At 38.0% G+C, this 25,130-nt stretch overlaps 1 protein-coding gene across 4 annotated transcripts in view; it reads left to right on the top strand.

Moving 5' to 3' along the window:
- The window catches only part of CFAP97 (cilia and flagella associated protein 97), a 38,464-nt gene that overhangs the window by 10,046 nt on the left and 3,288 nt on the right, over positions 1–25,130 (top strand). For 2 of the 4 annotated variants that reach the window (XM_067297976.1, XM_013942126.2), the window contains 6 exons: positions 750–1,629; positions 1,720–1,791; positions 12,948–13,216; positions 22,062–22,163; positions 22,446–22,596; positions 23,239–25,114. In XM_067297976.1, coding sequence (XP_067154077.1) covers positions 768–1,629; positions 1,720–1,791; positions 12,948–13,216; positions 22,062–22,163; positions 22,446–22,596; positions 23,239–23,366 — 1,584 coding nt within the window. In that variant the 5' untranslated portion in view covers positions 750–767 and the 3' untranslated portion in view covers positions 23,367–25,114. Of the gene's footprint in view, positions 1–749; positions 1,630–1,719; positions 1,792–12,947; positions 13,217–22,061; positions 22,164–22,445; positions 22,597–23,238; positions 25,115–25,130 lie in introns of those variants that run through there. The other 2 variants (XM_013942128.2, XM_013942130.2) reach the window with 2 other exon arrangements.

The raw sequence follows: 25,130 nt of genomic DNA, 5'->3' as shown, positions 1-25,130 counted from the left end.
TTTACTTGTGACTCGCTGTAATCTGGTCACATGGACTGAACGGTGAGTACTGGTTGGAGTGTGCTAGATTCATGCCTGGAGTACGCCTTAAGATTAGCTTCATCTGAAAGAAGTCAGGTTTGCTCACTGTGCTGTGCAATGTGAACCAAATTAGAGAGGACTGCCAAGGGAAGCACGCTTCTGCTATTAAAGTGTTAGCACTGACACACCCAGCATCTATTACAATTTAACCTGTGGAGCCCTGGGTCTCTAATGTAAATTGAAATGGCTCCTACTTTTAGCATGGAAAGTCTCCAGTTTGGGCTGCTGTGTCAGCCAAGATGATGACCAGCGCATAGTCCCAAGGTTTTTAAGTATAAAATTCAAACTAATGCCATACGGTGGCTCTAGTACAAAGGGACAAAAATCGGACTCTTCAGTTACATGTTTGTTAAGGCTCTTTAACCACTAACCATGTTTGACTAATTTCCTTGGGGGTAGAAGTAGCTCTGGTCTTGAAATTGTGATGTATTCTGTCTGCTCAAGGTAATGCTTTTTGATCCAACAGAAACATGTGAGCTGTGTACAATAAGGTGGCACCAAATTTCAGTATAAAGCTCAACTATGGATTTGTCCCTGTCTACATAACATACTTAATACAGAATTTTATTGACTAGAATTAAACAAGTATAGAACAAAACAATTCAGCTAAGGGTGTACTTGCATTTGTTTTTTTGCTAACCTTTGGAAACCTTTTCTGGTGGTTTCAGGCAGCACTTCATTTCAAGATGGACCGGTTTGAAGACATATCAGATGGTGAAGTGGATCATGCTTTCTTTGACAGTGATTTTGAGGAACAGCAAAAGAAAGATGAAGAAAATGGTGAATGTATAGAGAAGGGAAATAAGAAGGCAGTTCTTTCAGACCCTGACTTGGTTTCTAATTCAAAGGATGAGAACTGTTCTGAGGAGGAAAGTGAAAAGAAGCAGAAAGACTTGGTGAAGGATCAATCCCTAGAAAATCTGACAGACCATCCTGGGGATGCTTCATCTTTGTCACTTTCTCCAGTTTCAGAGAATGCAGGTACATCTGGAGCAACATCTGCAGCAAATGGGGGAACACAGGAGAATGTTCCTGCTGGAATCCCCAAAATAGTTAAAGAAGGTGAAGAAGATTATTATACAGATGAAGAAGATAGTAGTGATGATGGCAAAAAACAGAGGGTTAGACCAAAGTCAGCTAAGCAATCAAACAGCATGAAAAAAGCTAACAAAAAATATACTAATATCAGCTCCTCCTCCTCTTCTTCATCTTCCTCTTCCTCATCTTCCTCATCCTCAAGCTCAGATACAGATTGTTCTGATACAGATTCCGATAGCTGTTTATCAGATTCATCACATTCTTCCTCAAAGAGGAATGCTTGTAGTGTGGCTCTTCTGTCTCCAAAACAAAAATTCAGATCAGGAATGAAATTAGCAGAAGGAAAACCAAGGCTTGGTGACTACTTGGAGGAATCTGAAGACACAGTAACTGATGTAACACCTTTGTCAACCCCAGACATCAGTCCTATCCAGTCTTTTGAACTTGCAGCATCAAATGATAAGAAATTAAAAATAAAAAGACAGGAAAATGTGAGCCAAGAACTTTATGGTAATTTTGAAGAATTTAAGTACAACGCAAAATTTGTAAAAACCTACAAGGCTGGGAAATCCAATCTTATATCTGTATCTTTTTCATTAGATTCCGAGTTTGATCACAGATATAGTCGAAAAGTCTTGCATGATGCCATGGACCTGAATCAGCTTTTGAAAGGTGACTTATTATTATTATTTTTTAAACAAAGTATGACATTTGTAAATTTTTGAGAGCAGTATAGAATTGAGTTTTGACAGAAGAGAATGGGGTTTTCCCATGCCCCATGTATTTTTAAAACTGATTTATAATTACACTGTGTCAATTTAACTTTAAATTCTAAAGTATTTAAATAGTATTGATTCTACACAGTGGAAAGTAGAAGCATGTGTATGATATACATAGGAGTAAGATATACAGATGTGTGAATCCCCAAATAAGACTTGATTTATTAACAGATTGAATATTAGAAGTTTAGCATTTTGACAAATCATGAATATGCCACAATTTACTATGTAAATTAAAACGGTGATTAAAATACTGGATTATCAGCCAACCTTCAGAATTGAAAGCCATCCAGAACTGCATTGCGTAATAAATAGCATTCATAGATTTAAACATCTGGTACCTTTTTAATAATGAAACAGTATTATTTAAAATTGTTTTTCTGAATTCAGTGTCTGCCTTTCAAGATATAGAGTTGAGTAAAGGTATTTTTGAGAAACAACTAACAGATAATCTTTACTAAAAACTTAAGTGTTTGCTTCATGCCAGTAGATTTAATAAATCTTAATAACAGAGTCCGAGAGAGAGAACTTGGCATATCTTTCACTGCATTCTTCCCAAACTGTCACTGTATGGGGTGAGAACACACTGGATGATTCTGTATGTGTATTTTAAGATTTTCCGAGTGTTTTTGTTTGTGTTTTCATGGTCCAAGGCTTTCAGTAGTAAGATCTTTAGAATAAAAGGGACTCGGCTCAAGAAGTCTGCCGCTCTCCGTTGCGGAAAGCTTTCTGCAGCCTACATCTGGTACGTTTCCACCCAGGTTTGCTGTAGTGGGTAGGTCTGGCATGATTAAAACTGCGCATGTCATTTTTATTCACTTTCCACCTTACCAGACTGAGCCTGTAGTGAGGAAGGATTCAAAATAGATTTCATGCATCATTTTTCTTTCTTATGAGTAGAAATGAACATTTTACTTGCATGGAAATTCTTCTGAGAGTAAGAAGAGCAGAGCTAGACATTGAGAAAGGTAGTGATGGTTCTTACCTCTGATGATCCTTGTACCCCAGGAACACTATTCTGCTAGAAAAAGACTTCAACAACTTGCCGAAACATCATCATGGTAGCGAGAGGTGTTGCTAAGCAGTGTCCTGAATCTTTATTTGTTCCCTGGTAGAAAAAAGCTATTTAATAACTGGCAATTATGGAAGGGTTTGTCTCATCCCTAAAAACACATGGGTATTCTAGCCCAGAATAAATATTCTCAGAGATGAATCTCTGGTTGGAGAGAGAGATGAATCTCTGATTGGAGAGGGCAGTGTTTTTTTCCAAAACTGAAAAACAATTCTAAATAACAATAATAAAAGTTGAGTAATGAGAAGTGGAAATCATGTAGTCTGGCAGTTAATGTTCCTGATTAACATGGATATTACTCCCAAGTGCCTCTGTAAATTGGCAAGCACAACGTAGCTTAATTACTTTGGGTATTTTGAAGTTTAAATTGTGTTTAATGTTGGAAAGTAACTAGTCTGGCAAAATAGGAGCTAATCTTATTCTAAATTATTCCTTCCATTTTTTTCCGTGTTCATAAAAAGAGTGCAGATCACCTACCCCCCCACACACCCCATAGCCTGCATGAGACATTCATCAGAACTGGATAGGCAAGAACATTGCTTCAAGTGAGAATAGTATAAGCCCAGATCTGAAAGCATGAAACAGAATTTAACTGATCATGAAGAGGTCTCTGATTTGTTTTTAAAGTATAACATTTTTTTCAGTAAGCTCTGCTGATGAAATGTTTAGTTTAAAATTTTTGTCAGTTATACTTGTAATATAGGTGGGTCTAAGTGCTGAAAGCAGTTACATGAGCCTGATTTCCCAAGGCGTCCAGAAGTTCCAGAATTTCAGTGTGATCTGTTGTTGTGTTGTTTCTAGGGCGCATTGAGCAATTTGTTTTGTACAATTCTACCCTTTGGTATTGTCAGCATTTGGGATGACCAGAATCTGTGCTTTAAAAAAGGATTATAAGAACAAAGAAAGGGTAGAAATCAATTGAAAGGGCGTGATGTTCAAAGAGTAAGTTTTGGACTGGAACAGCACAGTCTGGTCATTAAGCAGCAAGGTAGTTTGTGTGTCTTAAACATACTTAATTTGAAGTATTTAGGAAAACCGTTGTAACAAAATTTAAAAGGAGCAGAAGTAATTTTTCTTATATATTATATGCCCTTGATACATATTTGTGCACATACTGCAAACTATTCAATTTTTATAAGCATTTGCAAAAAGTTGTATTTAGATTAAAAATTGTAACTGGCTCTTACATCTCCTAAAGCTGTGCTAGTTCTTGATAGAAGTTAAAATTTAAGTTATGGTATCCAGAATAATTAAAAATCTCACAGATAAAATAATTATATTTGAAAATCAGATGGTCTCAATGATGTATATTACTTTTGCAGGCTTTTAGATGGGTGTTACTGCGCAGCCCTATCACTGATATTTTTAAGAAATATTCTTTAGTGGCCAGAATTCTGAGCAAGGGAAGGATTCAGAAAGATACAGGATAACAGTTAGTTATTACATCTAAAAGTTGTCTGTTTATGTATGCTGTTACTGAAGTGAGCTTTACCAGGTAATGCAGCCTGCAGCACGCCCTCAGCTCACCATATGGAAAATAACTGAACTACTAGTCAAAAATGACAAATTGACTGGGTAGCAGTAGCTGAGGGCAGAGTAAAGATCTGCTTTCGCTCCAGCTTTCAAATAGATCCTGTATGTTGCCACAGACAAAGCATGTGACTGTAGTCCTTATGTCAGCATTTGCTGGATGGGAGTTGAGCCCCCTTTCAAAGGGAAGTAAAATGCAAAACGTGGTGTTTTCAGGACCTGCAGGTTGCGTGGCTGCGTTGGCGTGGCTTTGCATGCACGCTAATGAAAGAAGGGCATGTGAACAGCAAGGCAGTCTTGAGAGCAGATGCAGCACAAAGGAAGACAGATAAGCAAATGCAATGAAGAAATTGTAGAGCCTGGGTATCTGTAAGCTACGGTATGGGGTGCACACCAACTTCCCGCGCGCTCTTTCGGCTGTAAGGAACCTTCAGTTTGCAGACTATCACTAGAGACTGCAGGGCACGATGAAAGCAAATGTTTATTTCTCACGTAGGGTAAACTGATGAACTCAGAACTTTTTATCTGTGTTGTTCGTTTCCAAAATAGACTCACAGCCATGTGGCTGATGCTCAGTTCAGAGAGGCTTCAGATTCGGGTGGGAAGGGGCGCCTCTTGGCAGCGCCCTCCCTGAGGCGCAGAGCCTGCCCTGCTTGCACTGAAGCCCTGCCACTGCAGGGACGGGAACAGTGAAATGGGCCTGGGTTATGTTATAGTCTTGGCCCAAATGGGCCATGTTGTTCAAGCCACTGGACTTGATTACCTGTTAGTTATCACTGCATTGTGTATAAAATCTGGGTTTCTCTGTGATACCTTTTCAGTAACTATGAACTGCTGAATTATTTAATTGCTTATTAGTGTTTTTACCTCTGTTCATGAAAAACACTTCCTGTTTGGGCAGTATGCCTCTTTAAAATGTCTATAAATAATACGATGAGTGATGCTTAAATCCTCTTATTTTTGTAGGCACTGAAGTCAATGTATAAGAGTTCTACATCATTTCTTTATGATGCTGAGGCTGACGTCACGTAGCCAATTGTTGCTGCTATGGTGTGTGACTGTGGGAATATTGTAGCACTGTGGAGTTGGCACCGCTTAGGATTTTAAGCATCTATCAGTGTGATGAAGAACATAGGTGTTCGCAATTTCAGTTACTGAAGGATATTAAGCTTTATCTTTTCCAGACCTCACCTCCTTTATCTTATTTTTCACCACCTAGATGGAAAAGAAATATGCGTGTGATTATATTTTTTTTCAGGTAGGAATACAGTTCTTCAGTTGTTTAATGGTATTACGTAGGGGTTTTGTACATGATTCTTTTTTTTTTTTTTTTTTTTTTGCTTCTGCTTTGCTCATAGACCTGGCCTTGGTCTTAAACACCTTAATGAAAGTTAGAATAAGAACTAACTCAGAGCATTATTCAAAACTCATAATCATAAATGTCAGAGATGTTATCTCCTTCTCTGTTACACACTTGAGTAACGTGAACACAAAAAGAGAGAATGAAATATGCCAATGCAAGGAAATGGATTGCCAAAAATTTGTTTTTGGAATTGCTTGCATAAATTTTCATGTCTCAGAAAGCTGCAAATAGAAATTTGGGTTTTTTTCCTAATGCTGTTTTACTTGAGTCTGTGTCTTGGTCTGGTATCCCTTGCCTTTTTAAGGAATTGAGGTTATGCAGATAGAGATAGATTAGGCACAGAATGTGAACTAAGAATTCAACCATTTCCCTTCCATTATGCTACAAACTTGCTCTCTGGCTTTAGCCGCGCATTTTGATTTCTGTAGTTCAGAGTTGTATTCTAACAAATGCTGTGTATCTTTCATCTGAATTTATATTGGATGTAAATACAGTAGTAGTGTGATTGGACAAGGTATATAGAGTACTAAAGAATTCAGTACTTTGTGTTTTCTTCATCTGTAAAGTGGGGTTGATACCTACTTACTCTTAGAGGAGTGTCTGTGAGAATTAGTCTGTAAATCCATGGTATTATCTATTATTAACTTAAGTTGGAAGACAGTGTGATGGGGTAAGTAGGACGTTGGGCCACGAACTGAAGACCTGAATTCTATCCTCGAAGCTCCCACTGACCTATATGCTCTATGCTAAATCTCCTCGCTTCTTGTGTGCCTTGGATTTTCCATTGTAAAATAGGAATTATTCATACCTCGCTTGGAGAAAAGCACTGTGATGTAGATATCATTACCATGCAAGTGTAAAGCCCTGTGTTCCTGAATAAACCTTATATAGCAAACTAAGAAATAGCTTCAGCTGAGTATGCAGCAATTGCTTTAACTTTTTTGCTGTTACTCAGGAAATAGAATCATTTTTGTATAACTGAAGTTTTCTCTCCTTAAGGATATAACATCCGTATGCTCATTCATGCTGAACTAGTGCATTTGTACTAGTTTGTAAACAATATGTACATTTGAAGTGGACTGTTAAATATATATATAAGCTGCAAACTTTACAGTTGAGCTAAACATTTTTTCACTAAACTTCATTCAGTTCATATGTTCATAGTTTGAACTGACTGTGTGTGTGTGTGTGTATGTATAGTTTTCACAGGTCTAGTAACTCATGTTGAGGTAGAAGAGCAAATATCAGCTCATTCTCATATTTAGAATTAAAAAATATATATATGAAAACAATTTAAGATTGTAAAGAGATCCAGGCTTTCCTAACATCCACTGGAAGACGTGTAATTTTGGAAGTCAGATTTTTCTACCTTTGTAAGGTATCTGTTGTCTTCCTTATGACATCAAGAAATAAATAGCAGCCCTATTTAAGCATATATTTTTAAAGAGGGAAATTTGTACCTCACAAGCATGTTCTCCTTTTTTCAAAAAATATCAAACCACAAGTTCTAAGAAATCCTTAGGAAAAATTCTCTATCATGAGAGAATGAATATTCTAGGAAATATTTGTTTAGAGGTATTTCAAGGGAATAGATTTAGATTGACAGTATTAGACATTTATGAAGAACTGTGATTTAATCCTTTTATGTTTTTCAAATGTCTGTTAGAGATGTGATAGAAGCCAAAATATCAGGCAAATTCAAAAGAGCAAGTCCTGAAGCAATTTAATGCATTTTCCTGCTAGGATTGCAACAAATAGAATGAAATGTGTTAGACTTTAATTTTTGCCCTAGTACCATTAGGACAGCTGTATCATCCTGTCCTAATGTATTTGACTTACTAATTATCATTTGCCTTTTATATAAAGGTTGGCCCTTTTTTACTCTGCAAGGTCATTTCATTGTTCGCAGACTGAGAGCAATAAACAGTTTGTTTATTGCTTAAAAGAAAATCAGATATCTCTCCATGGAAACCAGCTTTCACAGATATCGCATGAATACCAGAACACTTTCTGTTTCTGCTTATCAGAAAAGGAGAAGTAGAACTGCTCACTGTGCAAGTCTTTATGCAAACCCTACTGCTCCTTTACCCTCCCTTCCTCCCCCCCCCCTAATTAATTGATCTATGGTCTGGCTGAAAAAGAAGTGTTAAGTAGGGATTTTATGAAGTCGCTTATTTCTCAGTGGTAGAATATGAAGCTGCAGGTAAACCGTATTTAATTGTTCCAGGACTTAAGGAAAAGGACAATTCGCCAACTCTTCAGAACCTTAAATCATAACCTTAAACTTGTCATGTTGCCTCGTGTTGCTGGGTGCTGCAAAATAGTCAGATTAACCACTCAAATGCTTGTGCATTGTGATTAAGTAGGAGTGCTGATGCATTGTTGAATAAATTATTCAAGTAACTTTGTTACCCAAGTATTTGAGTTTTGCTAACTGTGCTTGAAATATTAAATAGCGGTCGGAATAAATGCACTTACCTTTTATAAGTGATCTTGACCCTTTTGTTTATTGATGGTGAATTGTCCCTGTTTTTGTAGGCTTGTGCTGATTTCACTCAGGCATCTGCTGCCTTTACCATGAAAGCAATGTTGTTTGTGGCCAGGAAAAGCACAATTAATGCATATTGTGCATTATGCATACATACTCATTGTGGATTACATAATTTTGTGTCAGAGTAAATGTGGAGGGATTAGGAAAATTCTGCTGTACAAGTAGCATTTTATAGTAGTGCAGATTGGAAAGGTTTTCAATCAAAGGTAACTTTGGAAGTAAAAAGAACTATTACTGGTGATTAGAAGTTACAGGGTCAGTAGCCTCATTTTAGGTACTTTTGATTAGTGCTGCTTTAAGTGATAATTTGTGACTCTGACCATTGTTACCCCTATTCCAGGAAAACCGGTAGAACCTTTTGCTCAGTTCTTTGTTAGATTGCTGCTATTACTGATTTCAGCACAATTTAATGGGCAGTGATTCCATGGATTGCCCTGGCATAGTCTCCTTGTTTTCTAGGGACAGGCACATAACCCATAATATTAGTGATTCTCTTTCCTTAAGTGATGGAGCATGCATTTCATTGCTGCCTTTTTTTTTTTTTTTTTCCTTCTATTAAACTTCCAAACTCTCCTGTCACACAGTTCCTGAGAATAATAACGTAGCGTTCACTGTGATTTAGGAAAGGTTATCTATGGATAGGCTTCAGTCAATTAAGGGTTGTGGTGAAGTGGTACTAACCGCTTGAATTCCTCCTTAACATAAATCTCAAAACTCCCTAAAACAGTACCCTGATTTGTTAACTTATCAGCTTGAAGAGCATCAAAACAGCTACTTTTAATGGGCTGTCTGATCCGCTGCCTCGATGTGTGGCAGCACTGTTGCTGGGAAGATCTGCCTGTGGAAGTTCAAATGCAGTTCGTCCTTAGCTAGCCTCCTGCACGGCCTGTAAAAAGTGGTTTTGAGAAAGTGAAGAAAACAGGGAGGAACTAGAAACTTTTAGATTGCTCTTTTCTCCCCATTCCTTTGAGGAAAACTTGTCTGCTGCATGTATTGTATCAGGTCTGAACTTCAGTGCAAAATTCATGAATCCTGTGTCATTCAAAAGCTTGTCAAGAGATTAATTTGGGAGTTTGGGCACTCTTCTGCTCAGGCTGCACTAAGTAATTCTTCACAGCAGAAGCTAAGGGAGGAAGAAAGAAGAAATGAATGTAAAAAGGAAGTGTGTGCCCATGTGTTGGGGGGGTGACTGAAGAGGCTGAAAGGCAAGAATACAGTTAGAATCAGTAAAATTTTGTCATGCCTTGCTCACGTTCATAAGCAGTAGTATCCGCTAGAGCAGTGCGTGTGCATTTCCATAAATATGTGTTCGCATGAACTACCTGAGAGCTTCTGGTACAGTACCATGGTGTTTAATGCTGCAGGAGTGGCATACCGCTGCCTCCTAAGACATCGGAGAGGCAAAGATAGTGACAGAGTTCATGTTTAGCCCTGTGTTAATGGTCACTGCTGAGCCCCTTGGATCAGTATTTCTAAAAGCACTTACTGACCAGCATTAAGGGGAAAGGGAAGTTGTTCCATGTCACTTCCCTGCTTTTACTTTTTTCACTACAGCTGATAGGGATTTTCCAGAAAAACTAACAAGAGAAAAGATCAGTAATAACCCTGATGCTTATTGATCTCTAAGCATTTTTAAACTGAGTATACCAGTTTACTGAGTATAGTTCATAACCGTGTATTATGAATTCACTCTCCACCAAAGTATAGCCAGATGAAGGATAGTGAGAACAAACACATCAGTGAAGACACGAAGTGAAGAAACCTGTATTTCTAATTAAAAATGTCCTTTTTCAGAATGTCATTACTTCAAATGAAATTTGATTAGTTCATACTTTTCACAGAAAGAAAAGAATGATTTGGAGTTTGCACTGACAGTTATTCAGGAACTTAAATGTCTCCTGTAAGAGACTGCATCACTGATAGCATTGGTGGCATAAAGCTAGGGTGGGACTTCAGCTGAACAACTGTTCTTTGCCACAGCCTCATTTCCACTCTTGGATGTGTCTTGAGGTCTTTAACCTATGAGGTGCTGTGGAGGTAAGGCAAAAGATGAAATCTTTGATGTCTTCATAGTAATGAAGTTTTCAGTTATATAACTTGGTTGCATGTGATATGTATTAAATCTCTTCTTCAGGCAGTTGTGCAAATTACTTTCTTCCAACTGTATTCTGCAGTGCTAGTTTTATGCATTCCCATAAGGATATATTTGATTGTGTTTTACCGAGAAGTACATAGCAGCTTGATGTTACCATGTGAATTGTGTGGTTCTAGTTATTTTCTGTGTATTTCTTTTTGTCCCTTGTAGGTTTATCCAGATGAGTCATATCCCAGGTTTGTGACCTCAAATGGCTTGGCAGCTGTACTAGTTTTCTCTTGAGAATAACTTATTACATTATAAAGATGCTTTTCAAGGCATTTATACTTTATTAATCTTCTGAGTGGCACACTTATCTGCACTGTTTTACATTGTGTTTTAGATTTAGGGTGATTCGCATCTTCTCTTGACGTTGACAATTTAATAAAACACTGCTTGCTAATCTGAACAGCCTTGCAGTCAGAGTTTTCAAAGATCAGTTCTTGCCTGGATTGGCTAACCTACTGACTGTGCAAGCTTGCTAGTTTCCAGAGGGATTTTGAGATTCATAAACTGTTTGAATTTCAGTTTCTGGACACTGTTTCTAACTCTTTCAAAGACAGAATATTTTGTTGCATCAGTTTTGAAATAACCACAGTTGAGACACTACAATAAAGATTTTTTTTTTCCTTTTAAGTAAGAACATGCTTATCACTCTCAGGTTTTTAAACTATTAAATGCTGCCTCAGGAGGTCCCTCACCATAAAATTGCTAATGTGGAAGCGTTGGCTGAGGAAATACTACTACATACTGCATGCACTACTGCATGATTATTCTGTTCTTCTCAAGGTATCTGCTTTGGTCGCTGGTTTTGGTTGTGTGGGGCTTTTAGGGGTAAGGGTGAAGGGTCCCTTTTGGAGACACTAATATTGGAGCGATGTGGGGAGTGGCTTGAGTAAGACCTGCTGGTTTGTCTCCCAGCTCCAGAAAAGCTATTTGATCTCACCTGGTACAGCCATTCCTGTGACTCAGACATTGCAATGGTTTTATGGGTTAATACTATTACAGCAAAGCTGTTAAAACAGTTGCCTGAAGAACTACCGCAGAGCTTCAGAAAGCAAAGGCTTAGAAATAGGTCAAAACTCCAGCTGAGCTCCGGTGGAATTGCGACGTAAATAACTAGCAATGGCGAGAGTGAAGTTTTCCAGTTATTTTCTTATCTTGAGATTGTGCAAGTCTATCTGGCTGTGCCGAATTATTAAGTGTGCATTCTTTGTACTGGGAAACTGTTTTTCTGTCTTGAAACCGCATATCCTTGTTTAATTTGTCAGTGTTTTTACTTTTAATATTGCCAGGCCCTGGTTATTTCTTCTGTCATATATGCTCACTCATTTCTCTCCATCCATGAAGTTTAAGTTTCATCTTTGCCTTTGTAGTTATTGCACCAACATGATGCAGGATCATTTGAGGAACAAGGGATCAACAAAATCACTTCAGGAAATGCGTTTTGTGTCTCTGTGTCATGCTTCCCCAGTGCCAGTTTTCTATCTAAAACATCGCTTCCATTCTGCCTCCCAGCTGAGACAGATTTTTTGGATATCTCTGGAGCAAAGCGTAAATCACTTTCCATGTGCAAGCATCTAAATATTCATTTATAGTTTAATTCTTAGCTCTGTAGGACTATTTTGAGTCCTGGCTTTTAGAAGCTGTTGTCTGTTGCCAGGAAAACTTCTCCGATGCTTTTATGAGTACCACAAATGACACTGCTGTGATTATAATTACGTGCAATGCTACGTTTGCCCCGTATAACGGTGGCCTCATCAGCATATACGTGGCTGCCTATGCTGATTGTTGGTGCCCATAGTAACTGCAGTAGAAATTTTGGAGGGCAGGAAGCGTGAGCGTACCGTGTCGACACAGAAGCTGGTAAGTGTCCTGCTGAAGGTGGAGATCAGGGGTGCTCAAGGTGAAAGGGCAGATCAGGAATACTGAATAGTCAGAAGAAATGATCGTGCATGTTAAGGCAATTTATGTTCTTGTTTCTAAATAACAGGTATATTTTACTTAAGTGCTCACAGAATGGGTGTGCACATGTTGCTGATCCTCTTGAATTGCTCAGTATCTTCAGGTACACAGATAATTGCACACTGCAGCTGTTTGCTTCCTCTGAGTTACAGGTCTGAAATGGGGAGAAGGGGGTTCCTAAAGGGAAAGAAGTAGTTATTTTTAACTAGGGCAGAAACCGGGCTTGGCTTTGTGGTGAAAGTTGTGTAAAATCAATGTTTTGAGGACACTAGAACGTCTCTGGAAAATTCCGAAATGCCTAAAGCCAGAATTCAAATGAAGGGGACAGAACATGGCTTGGTTTTTCAGGTTTGTAAATAAATCCTGACAATAAAATGCTACGTTTATATCTTTTTTCTTTTAACCCAAATATTCTACTTTTTGCCATTTTAAAGCTTTTCTACGGCTGGAGAAGAAGGAACAACAAAAAATAACCATCGATCCGCCATCTAAAGGATCAAGGAAAAATTACTCTTTCACAAATGAAGAAGTAAGACAAATTGATCGGGAAAACCAAAGGCTGCTGAGAGAACTGTCCAGGCAGTCTGCGAAGCCGAGAAGCAGGAGTACCGCTTTGAAGAAATCAGCTGTTCCCCCTCCTAAATTGTACCACAGCGCCCTCAACAGGCAAAAGGAACAGCAAAGGATTGAGCGAGAAAACCTGGTAAGTTTTGAGAGGTTTGAGCTCAGCACATTGAGGACTGCTCAATGTCAGATAAGCCGCTAAATGCTTACAAAAGCTAGTAAGGCAGCACTTGTAGCTTTACTGCAGTTAGGCTGAAATGACTGTGTTTGGTCTAACGGTGCCATGGATTTCCATCACTATGCTGCATGAATAATTGTATTGTTCATATGGTGGGGTGTTTGGGGGGTTTTTTATGACTTTTTTGCAGGTGGAAACAGAGTTTACCTTGTACGAGTTTGTTGTACTTCAGTGTCCTTCTGTTTAAGAGGAACAGCCTTTTTTGTTAATACACTCAAAGCTTTCTGTAGCAGTCTTACTCTGTTGATCCTCATTCAGGCCTCGTGATTTCTATCTCTTAAGAATGGCCTTGCAAAAAAATAAAGCAATCAATATGATAGCATTGAACCCGTTATATTTGGAACACAGTACAATGTGAATGTAAGTTTTGTTTCTGAGTCCTTTTATAGCTAGCCATCACTTTCAATATAGGAATATATATATGAAATATATATATATATAATGAATATATGTCAAGCTCTCTGCTTGACACATTATTTGAATATACATAGCAATCACAATTATTTATTTTAGTGACAAACAGAAATCCAGACTCATTCAAATAGGGATACTGGCAGAGTTGTCAAATGACAAAAATATAACTGGTTTGAATAAGATATTTTTAGTGATAGAGTTGTATTACAGATAATGACATTTTGACATTTCCTGGTTGTTCTTTAATGTGTTTGAAAAGGGAGGTAAAAATACGGCTAAAATACTTGGAAAAGTTATACTGGAAGTAGTTTATTCACTTTGTTTTTTTTCAGTCTAAGTGTAACTTGACTTTTCCTTATATATGTGGATTCAATATGAAGAATGTCTAGTTGTCTACTTCTGGAAAACACATTACTTTTTAATTCTTCCAGCTTTCAGACATCTAGGCTGTTAAAAGCTTTTTCAGAGTAGGAAACTTTCTTGCCCAGCTCCTCTAGAGTACAGTCTACTAAAAGAATATTATACTTCACACTTTAAATTGCATAATAAAAAGGGGAAAAGACAGCAGACTATCATATCAAATTGTGAACCATTGTGGAAAGTAATTCCAGAACAGTTATTATTTGGAACTAAAAGAGGACCTTGCAAAGATGTTCAGATAAAGGGAGATTTCTGTAGATATACCAGGGTATATTTTCCTTATTTACGTCTTTCCATGCCCTTGTCAGTCTGGATTTTGTTGTGATGGGACATTTTATTAGGTTATATTTGCAGTGGTTTGATTTTTTTTTTTTTTTTTTTTTTTTTACTTTAATTGAAAGAATTTGACATGAATATGTGTTATAGATGCTTGATGTTCTGTATTACCTGGGGAAGAAATGTTTTTAGACTTATGTGTCTTTAACTAGTTTAAGAGAATTTTCCCCACATGCTGTGGGATGATGATGATGATGATTATTTTTAAGGTGTTGAAAGCAGGACTTGCTCTTTCACATGGACTTTGCTCATAAGAGTATGTTGTTAGACAGCAGGAAGGGAGTGCTGTGTCACAGTTTCTTGCCATCTAGTAGTAATCATATATTTTTATGTAATATAGCATATTAGATACTTATTGTAATATCAATGTGCATAATAACTTATAATGTACTTCCACTTACTCAAGTCCGTAAGTGCCTTCTCTTTCAATTTATTGCAATATTTTATTCAAAAATGTCTTGCCTTTGCAACTTTTGGTTCAAAAATTCAGCAGGCTTAAATCTAGTTGATCATTTCACATGTTGCTATTTTTTAATACATTAGAGATGAGTAGTGATTGCTTGAAGTTCAAGAATTAATAACCTTCAGTTACTTATTCATTTATGCTTTAGTTATTAAGGCATTAACTACAGGAACATGAGTGGAAACTTTTGTCTTCAAAGTAATTTCTTAGAATTTATGTTAGGACATCATGCTATTTTAGACTATAAAAAAATTTGGTCTGTTCATTCCCCAAATGCATGATGATATATTTTTGCTCTCTTCTCTTCAGAAGAGTGGGTCACTAGTACAGCTGTTATGTTTTGTTTAACGTTTCTTTCATCTTCCAGCAATTCTGTGTACTTACTTATTCTATTTGAAGTGTGTGTGCATCCAGAGCATCACAGTTGTAACATACTGATTTTTTTCTAGCGGTACCTGTTGGGATTATGAGTATGACATGCTTCTCTCAGAGACTAAATGAAGGAGCTGCCCTGCCCTGCCCATTCATCTTTTTTTTTTTTTTTTTGCATTACATAGCTAAAAGTATGTGCTCTGCGATTTTTGGTTTTGTTTTGTTTTGTTATTTTCTTCTGGTCAGCAGTTTTCTTCACCTTTCTAAATTAGAGCTGGAATTCCATCGAACTTCCTTATCAGTCTTTCTTTTATTTCTTGGTAAGTGGGTTTTTTTTGTTTTGTTTATTTTTTAATGCAAGACCTGAGGTACTTGTTACAGGCCTTTAAATGTAGGTGTCTGGCCTTTTTCAAGAGTAACTGTGCTTAATGATCCCTGGATATGCTGCTTGATACACCTGTGTAAAATGTTTGTTGTGGAAGGAGGCAGGTTTCTGCGAATAATTCAGAAAGAGAAATCTATAGTCGCAGGAACCTTGCTTGCCAGGATCTTCTTGGATAGTCTGTGCTATCGTCCATCTCCAGTCATTCTGTAGTGGAGATGTTGGACTTTACCTCTGCTGACTGAGCTCCATTAATGTCATTTAGTTTATTCCCCTCACAGTTTTATTCCCCTCAGCAAACTACTTGGATTAGTCCTCTGCTGAGAGGAGAAAATATTTTTCTCAGCCACCTGGACCTTTCACACGATTTCATTCTATGACCCCTTCAATCTCAAGTTGCTGTTAACACCCCAGAAAGGTTTCTCAGACTCTAGAAAAGGCTGAGTGTCATCTCTAGGCATAAAGACAAGCTTAGTATTAAGTGCTCTTGTTCCTTCCTGTCCCCTTCCTCCTGTTCTGTCCATAGAGTCTGTCTATCTATAGAGATAGACTGGTTATCTTGTAGCCTGTGCAGGGAGAATGCAAAGTCAGGTGCAAAGTCAAAAGCAGAGATGTCTAGGGAAAACTTTCACTTGTTCCACTAGCGATTCTTGAGTAATGCCTATAATTACTGTTTGCAGAAAAGCAGCTTGTTTTCTGGTGCAGGCATTTAGCATCTGAGGCTGATGCAGAGCAAGTAATTCAGGTATTAGGAAGTTAGAGAGGAGTTGAAGTGGTTTGGCTCTCTAGCTTGGTGAAAAGGCACAAGGAAGTACATGAAACATATGTTCCCCCCCACAGGCTCTGCTAGGGAGAGCTGTGGTGGACTAGAAAGATGTATTGCTCTGAAGAACAGTGGTTACAATGTGGTGAGTAGGAATTTATGGAAAAAGTACAATCAGCAAAATAGATCGTCATTAAAATTAATGTCCAATTTTTCCACTTGATGCTTTTGGCTCTGCTTTCCTAAGTGAAGCCTGCTTTTGATTGCTCTTGCAAGTTAGCAAGACAAGAGTGTGGCTCTTGCCATTAGAGGATGCTGTTGATCCAGAAAACAATCCGCTTTTGTGTCTGAAGATACTCCTTGCCCCATCTCCTCCAGTGGAAAGGGACATAAGTGTGACTGATGCATTGCTTTTTTCCAGTGTCTGTGGGTATGTATCTCTGTCTGTATTGACATGTTAATTACAATTTTTGCCAGTAGAGATAAAATACTCAACTTTCAATTTGTAGGCTGGAAACTTGTGATCTGAACTGCAGAGTCTGTAAAATCTGGACTGGTATAACAGATGAGTATTTGTGGATCATGAAATACAGATTTGCAGTCACCATCCCAGTCCTGAATTACTTAATTGAAACTTAAAGTAATTCTATCCATGTTGTTGCTTTAAAAAAATATACGTATAAAAGTGTGTGTGTGTATATATACATGCATACATGCCTATACACGTGTGTATATATATTGGGGTGTGTGTGTGTGTATTTAGCTATCTATATCCCTGAGCTGGGTTTAGGTGTTAGGCGACCTTAGTGAGCTAAGCTGCTGTGCTCAGCCCAGTTCCTAGTGCACAAGTGATCTCTGCAGTTTATGTTGGAAGTTCACTGGGAAGCCTCAGCAGGTCTAGGACAGCAATTCTCAAACCTTAGATCAAGGGGGACGGGGATGTTCTTTTCTGTGGTGGTTTGGCTTTTCCACACAATCCTGTGCTTTCTTCCCTTCCTATGCTTTTCTGTTTCACTGCACATAACAATCAATATTGCTCATTCCCCCTCCTCAAACTTACCCCAAATGTACCCTAAACCCCAGCAGATCTAACTCTGATCCCGGTTGCAGTATGGTCACCCTCTCTCACCCATCTCCAAATCACATAGTGCAGTTCTCTGCAGGGACCGTCTTCCTTTCCACCTGCTTGCCTCCCTGAGTCTGCTGTCAGAGACCTCTGCGCTGTGGATGCCATTAAGGTTTTCCCCCACTACCTCTGGTCGGCCTGGCCTCTACCAGCACAGAGATCCTCCAGCCAAACCGCTCCTCTTCTCCTGCAGTCTGGCCTGCTGTGGTCTTGCTGGAAAATCTGAACTTCCTTTAGAAAAGGAAGCACCGTTCAGCTGCCTTAATGCATTTGTTTGGCTCCACTTGGTTTAATGTGCTGATGGGCTGCAGTAATGGGATGGGGAAAAAAGGACGAGGGAGAGTTTGTGCTTCTGGTCATCCATCTAACCAGCTGCCACCACGCACACAGAGAACATAGCTTGAGCCACAACCTTCACTCCTGTACCATGCTGCACCACGCTTCCTGTGCCACCTGCATCACTGCTACCAGAGAGGAGATAACTGCTGGGGCTGGGGAAGAAACAGGAGAGGGAGGGCGCTGGCACAGCGGGGTTGTGCTCGGGCTCCTTTCGCCTTCCTCCCACCATCTGTTCTGCACTGCCTTTCCTCTGCCTTGGCTTTCTCCCTTCCCCAGGGACTGCCCCCAGGTCGGTGAGCTTTAGGCCTCAGTTGCTGCCTACACGTATGTGGCTGTGGGACGAGCACCAAGGTTGTTCTGCCTTTCTGGTCTCGGGCTGGGGGAGACAGCTGCAGGGAATGCAGTTCTAAAAGAAAACGCAGTCTTCTGGGACTTCTTGGGTGCTCAGAAATACTGGTGTTGGGTTGATGGCTCCTTGCAAGCTCTGGTAGACAGGGCTTTATAAAATACTTTCACTTACCGGGTTCAAAGCCATTTTATGCCAAAACTAACATAAAATGTCCCTAGTTCCCAGGATGACAAAGTCCAGTGCAAGGAAAGAATGCTGTTGCCCCCATCCTCTCAGGGGCAGGTATCAGGGGAAGGTATCAGAATTTGGGATTGGTGCACGGCCATGCCTGCCTAAAATATACTGCAGTATAGTGCCAACGTAGTGCAATTAGGCGATCATAGCATGTAGGCTATGGCCTTTTTGTGGACAAATCTTTTCTGGTCTGCTGGTTCCTGGCCCAGGCTTGAGATTCCTGAACATTGCTGTAGTAATTATAATGCAGACTAATTGCTGGGTTCAAGGAAAACTTTGGTTATTCAGCACACTGCTCAGTTTTCTGCTTGGTTGTACTTTCAGCTCACTTTGTGTGGATGCCAGTCACACATAAATACGACAAGTATTCAGTTAAAAAGACTTTTCTGTAGATTAAAGAACTTTAAGGGGTTTTTTGACATTTAGAGCTTGTCAGCCTAGAGTTAATTAATGCAACTGGCAATTGAAGAAAATTACAAATCCCTATGTAGACAAGAACAAAAAGGTGTCCTTGAATGCACTGTTATCTTCTTCCCCTACCCCCACCTGAACTCCGCAAAGGGACAGTGGGGTCACTCTAATATGAGTGACATTAGAGGAGGCATAGTATAAATAAATTTGAACAGCTGTCAAGGCACACCAGTCAGCTGGTTAGGATTCAGTGGAGGTGAAATTGAAGTCTTCATGCATTTGAAAAGCAAAGTAAGAGGAAGAAAAGTAGCAGTTGCTACTTTCTCTCTGAAATGAATTTGGGAGGGCTGCATTTTTCAATGTGTTTTTTTTTTTTTCTTTCTTTCTTTTCAAAATAGCTTTGGAAAAGCTGACTTTTTTTTTTCTTTGACAGAGAGCACTAGGATTAGGTTTAGTGCTCTCCTAATAAGCCAACAGTTGAACTAACAACATTTATCTTAGTCTACCATATAGCACCAATCCTTAATGAGGTGTGTGGTGGTTCTGTTCTCCAGTTGTTGGCGATCTCATATTTGCTTCAGTTATTGACAACATATACGTTAATGTCTTTATAGACGCTAGAAGTCTAGATTTATAAAGAATAATCCTATTCTTAGAGGTTAATCATGTAGGAACACTTTCTATGTTTTGTTTGTTTTTATTCTACTTTTATTGTAAACTCAGTAGCATAATAAAAGATGGGGGGGAGAGGAGAATAGAAGCCTTGGGAGGCTTTTGCCAAACTGGGAGATTATCAGTGATATGACAGGTTTGTGGGTGGGTGTGGGCATGTGGTTGGTGGGTTTTTTTGTTTTTTTGTTTTGTTTTTTTTCATGGCAGAGGAGAAAACAGTTGTGAAAATCATTGATTTACTTGAATACTAATGCAGTCTTGCTGAGCTTGAATCAACTAAGCAGCTACAACATAATTAAGAGCAACTAATGGCATTGCTGCAATTTATGCATTTGTTAGTCATTTTTCTCCTTAAACCTGATCAGGAACATGGTTGGTTCTGAACAGTGGGATTATGTTATGTGACCTGATTCTTCAGTCATTAAGGTCAATGACAAAGTTTCCACTTATTTTAGTGATATAAGATTATGGCTAAAGAGAAGTAGCACTTGAACAAGGAAAGTGGCAATACTCTTCAGTCCATTTCTCAAGATGCTGTTTTAAGGAGAACATAATCAAAGAATTGGCAAATTTAAATGTGTAGCTGAAAAAACATAATTTAACACCATTGTACAAGTTAGTTGTTCAGTTAAGTATTGTAATCTTAAAGTGTTTGTAATAAAAATGTAAGAATCAGATTAGTTCTGAGTTATGGATTTAATAGGTCAGGACTGACATTTCAGTGTGTTGATGAGTTCATTTCTGAATGCAGTAGGCTGTTCGTCAAATTGCAAAATTCTTAACTGCAAATAGCATACAAGTTAACATGCTCTTGGTGCAATTCTCAGCAGAGAGTAAGGTACCAGAGAAACTATCCTCTCCTCCTTTAGAAGAGGTTTTCTTGGAGTAATGATGGGAGCCCTTCTGTACCACATAATACGTTTCTGCTGTCTTCATAAATAAGGCTTGTATAATGCCCAGTGTTAATCTGCTTTAAAAGTATTTTTTTAGTACTAATGAGAGGTCTTTTTTTGCTTTACTAATGGGGATTTGATGCTTGTCAAATTACAGGCATAAAAGTAAAAGCAGAGAATTGCTTTTAAACCAGAATAAAATGGGCGTTTGCAGATGTGCAGGTTAGGAATTAAGCCTGAAATTACTGCAATATTATGGTATGTAAGTTGTATGAAGCAGTTGCAGTTGGAATGCAGACTTGAAACATGCTTGGCTTTCACAGGAAAAGAATGTCACTTCTATAATTTAGCTCTCTGTTCATGATGGAGCTGAGTATTTTGAGAGGTTCTATTTTTAATATTGGAGGTAAATCATAGTGATCTTTGTAAGTTTAAATGTATGTAGTTGTATGTAAAATGTTGGATGTAACGTTTAGAGACAAGTCTACCATTTCATGTTCTGCACCTAGCTTTAGCAAAGAGCTATTTCTAGCTTAAGTCCTTCCTTTGACTTTTGCTTACTTAGGTATTTCCACTCAACAATGAACTGACTGGCACTTGATGCAAGCACGTGACATACGACGTCAGAGCCCAAATGACTTGTCCTTTCTCTCTTGCACGCTCCGTGTAGGTTTCCAGTTCCCATGCATAAACTCCGAAAGTTTGTAGATTCCTATTACAGCTAGACAATGACAACTGACATCTTGTGAATACTGTACTGTTTCTCAAATCACTTTCTGAAAAAATTGTTATTCCTCAAAAAAAAAAAAATCATAACTGAAGGAAGGGAGGAAAGAATGATCATTTCAAAGTTTGGCTGTACAGATTCTTGGCTTCTACCATATATGTACCTAGATAATACACCCTTATTAATAGAGCTATTTGTGTACTTTGGAGACTTGTGTAATTGCAGTTTGCATTGTCTCTCATTGAGACATATCGCATTGTCATCTGCATGACAGGATGCATGTCATAACCCTGATCAACGATGGTTGCCTCATTGCCAAAAGTTGCTAGGTCATCAAGCGTGACTTAGCTGAGGGAATGGCAAACACTGGAGACCAAATGCATTAAAAATGTTAAGCTGTTGACTGTAAGTTGTATGCAACTGGGTCCTTCCTAATTTGTCTTACCATCGAGTTCTTTTTTATAACGTTAGGGAAAGTTTTTAAACCAATACATCTTATTTCAAGTAAAAGTAGTTGGGAAGGATGGGAAACTGTATCTTACAAATACTGTGCAAGTAACTGTTCTGGCTCTATGCGGGCTGCATGGTTGCCAGGGTCAATTTCTACAAGAGGGAACTATATCTAGAACAATAATTTCTTCTAGAGTCTCTTAAAATTACTTTAAAAATAACACAAATATCAGTGCCAAATGGATGTTTGTGCTTTCCTTTTGACACTACTTTCACAGAATTGAGGTCAGTAGTTCTCCTTGGGGACCTTGTAGGATAATATAAAATGGTCTGAGTAGGTTTACAAAGTGAAGATTAAAAAAAATCTTCTTATCCTCCCTGAAATTTAACTCTAGAAGAAGAGAGGAGAAACCAAGGGTGGGACTAGAAGCAAGCGGTGCATATTCCTGCCATCTTTACCACCACCAAACAGATGTGTAGTTTCAAGTCATCATAAGGTATGGAGAAATATGGGGTACTAAAGAAGTACTCAGCATAGAACAGATGATGTGTAGTGGCTACATACTACTTTTGTCTTATTATAGCAGTGTAAAAAGAATTGGATGTGAGCAGAATAGCATATGCTGGTCACCAGTGGCATTGTTCATGCTGATTGTGGGGGGATGAACAATGTTTAAAAACTGTTATTTTCTCAGTACAAATAAAAATAAGTTTGTAAATGCTTATTTTGTAGCTTCTTATTTTTTCTCCTTCTTGATGATATTTTCTTTGATACTAAGGCTTTTCTGAAAAGACTGGAAGCAGTGAAACCAACAGCTGGTATGAGGTGTTCTGAACAATTGATGGACTATCAGCGCCAGATGAGTTATCTAAGTTCTTCACCATCTGCAAGAAGAGGAAAATCTGCTTTCAGCCAGCTTAGCCCCTCGAGTGAGTACTATGAGGTTGCAGATTCTTGCATTTCTATGCATGTGTTTCTCTATCTTTTTACAATTCAGAATTGTGAAGCAGTTATTGCTAAGAATAGTAAGTTCCTTTCTCCATCTTCCTTAGATTGATGATTTATCACACAGAACTCAATAAAGTGATTTTTTTTTTAATCATACCAAAAGCATGATGGCTATGACTTGTTTATTTACCATTTTAAATTTCTGATAAGTCATCTTGTTAGTAATCTTTGCCAGTAAGGTTAAAAAATCACTGTTGTAAAGAAGCATTTCTCAAATCACTAGTAGCCTTTATCAAAAAAAGGAAAAGAAAAAATCCTCATTCAGCAAATACTGACAGTAGACTTGCTTCACTTAGAAATTTTTTGTGTAACCTTTGGAAGTAGATCATGAGTCCCCAGGGACCTGTATATATCGGATTAAGAACCACTGCATTATGCTTGAATTCCTTGTCCCAACCATTTGCAAACAATCATAACATTTTGGTTTTGTATTTAACTTACCATGTTTTTTTTTTTTTTCCTCTCAAAACTATGGTAATGAGTGTTACAGTAATCATATAGCAGGAAGTCACCTATTGTACCCAGCGTAAACATTCTTACTTTTTTTGTGTGTGTGTTAACAGAAGGCACTTCAAGGGCATCCAGTGTATCGAGTACAGCGAGCCATAGGAATGAAAAACCTGTGTCTGATTTGTCCAGTGGGGCATTACAGAGACCTAAACCCACTAATGTTCGTGCCGCTTGGTTATAAGCGTGTTCTTTGCCTCACATGCTGAGATGATCCTGAGATTTCTATTTCTAGTGCTTTTGTAAATTCTCTGTGCAAGAATCTTCCCTGCATTGTTTGCTGATTAAAATGCATTGCATATGAAGTAATTGCTTATAGAATGGTTTTAAATTAACTTTTTCACTTTAATCAGTGTTTGCTGTGAAAAGTATTTATGAAAGAGAATGAGGTATTTAAACAGACAAGTGAAGTTAGAAATTCCTAATTATTTTATTCTCAAATCGTAAGTGGAATTTGTATCTGTGAAGGGGAAGGATGGAACTGTTGCACTATGGGCCCAAGATGTAAAGAAAATCTTTAAAAAAAAGAAAAGTTATTTTTTAAATTGCATTAAACTTTTAAGAATATACTTAATTTCTAGATTGTCCTTGCTTTTCATTCTTGCTTAGGGTAAGCCTTCAGGACTCTATAGGTCATGTTCTTATGGCTGAGAGAATCTCCTTTTTATAGCAGCATGAAGTGGGGAAAAGCAGATTTTGTATTACTGCATGTCCAGGTGATGAGCATTTGTTTTGTACTCAAGGCTGCATCACTTCCAGATTTAAAATAACTTGGAAAATTGTATTAGGACCTTTGTGCAGGAAAGAAGCATTTGATGTTATATGAACACCAATGGGGGAAAAAGATTGAAGTCTGAAGTGAACAGCAGTTTCAGATTCAGTTTAAACAACTGTAAGTTTTAGGTATTTCTCAAGCTAGAGAATAGTGAGCAAGGAAAGTATTTCATGTCCCTGCGTTCACAAATCATTGTCCTTCTCAGTTGAGAGGTATAAACCGGAGCTGTGGGAAACTTGAACATCTGATTTGAGAGCAACGATTAACCAGGATTAAAAAAAAAAAGATGCAGTAGGAAACTGAAATAAAATTTTAAGTTATGCTCCTTAACCTATCTTTTTAATGTTATGTTTGTACCAAATATTTGAAGTAGTGTCAGATAGGCTTCAGCATCAACTTCCATTTATAAGAGGTGTAAAATTTGATGGAATTGGTAATAGCAAATAGTAGGTGATATGCTTTATTTCTATGCATAAAGGCAAACTTTCAGTGAGCTTATTTTGTAGGCCCTTAGTCTTATAAAGAGCATAAATTGTGATGCCACTATCCATGGATATTGCTGGAATCCTGCTTGCTTCCCCAGCTTCTTCCCGGGAGATACACAGGAAATCTCCTTGTATTATGCATAAAGGGGGGGGGGGGGGAAAGCTGTATTCAGTAAGGCTGGGTCTTAGCCCTACAAAAAGGAAAGTTTATTTTTCTTTGCTCATGCTTGCATAAGGGCTTAGCTTGTAGGTATTTTGTATTGTAACATACTTGTCACTTGGTCCTGTATGATAATTTGGCAGAGCTTTTGCACCTGTTAACCTGATCAAATTTAGCTGTTTGACAATATTTGATAATTTATTTTCAACTGAAAGCAGCATTGTGGCAAACAATTTTTTTGCAATTATTATTCATTGATAGGGACTATATAGCATTTTTTTGCATAGTGCTGCTGTACTATTGTGCTTGTTAAAATTATTCACTACTTAAAAATTTTTGTCCTTGAATGTGAATATCAGGGTTGTGCTTTAAATACTTTTAAATGTTTGTATGATAATTATTTTCTGTGAAGAAATTCAGAATGGATTACTTTTAATCACTTCATTTTATTTTATTTAACTTTGGTATGTAAGACTGTCAATTTTGTATGTCACTTTTTTTGTAAATTGTAAGAAATAAAATATTTAC

The sequence above is a fragment of the Apteryx mantelli genome, chromosome 5, assembly GCF_036417845.1.
Source record: "Apteryx mantelli isolate bAptMan1 chromosome 5, bAptMan1.hap1, whole genome shotgun sequence".
Lineage (NCBI taxonomy): Eukaryota > Metazoa > Chordata > Aves > Apterygiformes > Apterygidae > Apteryx > Apteryx mantelli.
This window is presented reverse-complemented; position numbering and strand designations above follow the sequence as displayed.